We start from the raw sequence: 3,191 nt of genomic DNA, 5'->3' as shown, positions 1-3,191 counted from the left end.
TATTAAAGCTGAACGGAATTGAAAATAATCGTATCAGATAAAGTTGTTAGTTGTGTTCGAAAATAGGCCAAGGTTGGAAAAATGAATTGAATTGACCTTGAATTGAATGGAATTGAAGATAACCAATTTGATTTTTAAATCGACGCAGTTTAGAAACCAATCTTCAGACCAATTTGATCCAAAATCTCTTAGTCCAGTTGGTCCAAAATCTCTTAAAAACTACTCAAAAGTATTCAAAATCTTTCTGCATCACACTATCTTACTATGACGTGTTATAAACCAAAAAAGACATAATCGTCATATACTCATATTACACTTGACTTAGATCACATATATACAATAATACACCTACATCACTATAGTTACAATCCTCAACATATCTGGACTTAACCCAATTAATCAATTATACTTATTTTGAAAATGTACTTTACTAATTATAACAATAATACAAATATAAACATAAAAAATTTGTTTTAAGTGGAATACCCCAGCTCATTTCTACTAGTCGTACTAGCTAGTAAGCACTGTACCACCATACACTAATCGTACAACAACCAAACTTTAATAATACAACCAAAACTATAACTTAAAAATAAATAAAAATAACAACACTAGAAATAAAACAAAAGATATTTATAATTACGTTGCACCTTCATTCTTCACTTGGCAAAACTGTCCACATCTTACTATTCATTTTCTCTCTCCTCCCTCACTCCCCCTAGCCTAGCCTATCCATCTATCTATACATACAAACCCTTCAAAAACAAACACCTAAAAAAAAAAACATAAAACAAAATAAAATAATTTCACTTGAATTTCATTTTCTCTCTCCTCTTTAAACCGCCTCCCTCTTTTTTAGCTTGTGAGCTGCTCTCTACTCCACTTAGCCACCTCTTCCTTACTTTCTCTCTCCTCTTTTTCTTCTTTCTTTCTTTTAATACCCTTCAATTTCAACAGATCTCTTTCAGTATTCACACTTTCTTACATTATGAACAAGCAAGATTTCTTAAAAACCCAGGTATATATTTCATTCTTCTTTACTTTTATTTTTGTTATTATTATTATTTTTGGCTCAAATAATTTGAACTAATGTGTATTAATTAATGGGTTATTTTGTTTGTTTATTTTGTAGAGTTGTGTTCTTAGAGTGAACATACACTGTGATGGCTGCAAAAGTAAAGTCAAAAAAATCCTCCAGAAAATTGATGGTAATTTTTTATTTTTTATTTTTAATTTCTTAGATCTGAAATTACTGTATTTTTGTTACACTAGTTACATTACCACTCATTTCTTTCTCTGTCAATAGTTATATAGTGTAACCTTGGTTATATTGTACTATATTTGTTGCAAATAATAGTAAACGATGTTGAACATGTTATAACAATGGTCTAATTAAACTTGGGTTATGGTTAATTTTTTTTTTCAGGAGTTTATAAAACAGAAATAAATTCAGAGCAAGGGAAGGTGACGGTAACTGGGAGCGTAGACCCAGAAATATTAATCAAAAAGCTTGAGAAAAATGGCAAGCATGCTGAGTTATGGGGCCCAGCAAAAGGCTCTAACAACAACAATAACAACTTCATGAATCAGTTTATGAATGTTAATAATCAGATGAAGAACTTCAATTTAGACGTGGGTAAAAATGGAAAAGACAATAACAAGAGTCAAAAGGGTGGAGGTGGTGGTGGTAAAGATCAGAACAAAGGTGGACAACAACACCAGCAACAACAACAACCACCTCAGCAACAGCTGCAACATTTGCAGTTTCTTCAGCAACAACTTCAGCAACAGCAGATAAAAGCAGGGCAAGGTGCAAAAATGATGGCTGCTCCGCCGAAGGAGCAGCAGCAGAAGGCGGTGAAGTTTATGGGTCCACCTGAGGATGATTTCGATGACGAGTACGACGATGATGATGAGTTTAGTGATGAATTTGACGATGAGTATGATGAGGATGATTTGGATGATGATGTTTTTGGTGGGGGGCATCACCAGCATCAGGCGGTGAAGAGTGGAGCTGTTATGATGGGTAAGGAAGGAAAAGGCGGTTCGGGTGATAATAAGAAGGGGAAGAATGGAGGTGGTGGAGGTGGAGGTGGAGGTGGAGGTGGGGATAAGAAGGGTAAAGATGGAAAGGGTGGTAAGAAGGAAGGCGGTGGAATGGCTAGTATGATTAAGGGTATGTTAGGGGGTGGTGGTGGTGGAAATAGTGAGAAAAAGAAGGGTAATGATGGAAAGAAAGATGGTAAAAATGGTGGGAATAATAACAAAGGAGGTGGTAAAAATGGTGAGCATGGAAAAAATGGTGGGGGTGGGGGTAAACAAGGTGGAGGGGGTTTGGGTAAAGTGGTAAAACATGTGACATTTGAGAGTAATAATAAAGGTGGGGGTAAAAATGGTGGTGGTGGTGGTGGTGGTGGTGGTGGGGGTAAAAATGGAGGAGGGGGTAAAAAAGGAGGAGGCGGCGGTGGCGGTGGTGGAGGAGAAGGGAATATGATGAGTATGGGGCAAAAGGGTAATTTCCCAATGGCTCAAATGGGAATGGGCCCGGCCGCGGCAGGGTTACCAGCTACTCACATGATGATGAATGGTGGTGGGCCCGCAGGCGGAGGTGGTGGTGGGTATTATCAAGGGATGGGTCCAGGTCAAGGCCCAAGTCCAGCCCAATTCAATTCCCAGCAACAGCAGTATATGGCAATGATGATGAACCAGCAGAGGATGAATGGTGGCGAGGGTTATGGGATGATGGCGCCGCAGGCGGCTCAGCCGATGAATATGATGTATGGACGGCCACCGATGGGGCCGATGGGCTACGCACCTTCAATGGTTCCTCCTCCGGGGTACCATGACCCTTACACTTCCTATTTTAGTGATGAAAATACTGATAGTTGCAGTATTATGTAAATTCTTCTCTGTAATTTTTAATTTTGGTAATTTATTTTGAGGATATGTTTTTAACTAGGTTAGATTAATTAAAAATCTAGTGTGTGGGTTTTAGAGCCTAGTAATTTAGTTTCATGTGGGCTTTTAAATTTTATTTAGGGGTAATTTAGTATGAATGTAGTGCTTTTATTTAGTTCAACTTGAAGAGTTGATAATGATAAGTGTCATTCTCGTGTAAGAAGAATAGGAAATGGAAGTTTTTGTTTATTGGTAATATATGGTACTCCCACTAATCCACTTGAAATCTTTTA

General features: G+C 37.5%; 1 protein-coding gene across 1 annotated transcript; it reads left to right on the top strand.

Annotated features, from left to right (window-relative positions):
• Positions 1 to 538: 538 nt before the first annotated feature.
• LOC110708568 (heavy metal-associated isoprenylated plant protein 33-like) lies at positions 539 to 3,191 on the top strand. The gene is made up of 3 exons (XM_021886736.1): positions 539 to 1,018; positions 1,133 to 1,208; positions 1,427 to 3,191. Exons 1-3 carry the CDS (start codon positions 989 to 991, stop codon positions 2,899 to 2,901), a joined length of 1,581 nt encoding a protein of 526 aa, XP_021742428.1. The 5' UTR covers positions 539 to 988; the 3' UTR covers positions 2,902 to 3,191.

This window comes from Chenopodium quinoa, unplaced genomic scaffold (assembly GCF_001683475.1).
Source record: "Chenopodium quinoa cultivar QQ74 unplaced genomic scaffold, ASM168347v1, whole genome shotgun sequence".
NCBI lineage: Eukaryota > Viridiplantae > Streptophyta > Magnoliopsida > Caryophyllales > Amaranthaceae > Chenopodium > Chenopodium quinoa.
The sequence above is the reverse complement of the archived record's forward strand: the minus strand, read 5'-3'. Positions and strand labels throughout refer to the sequence as shown.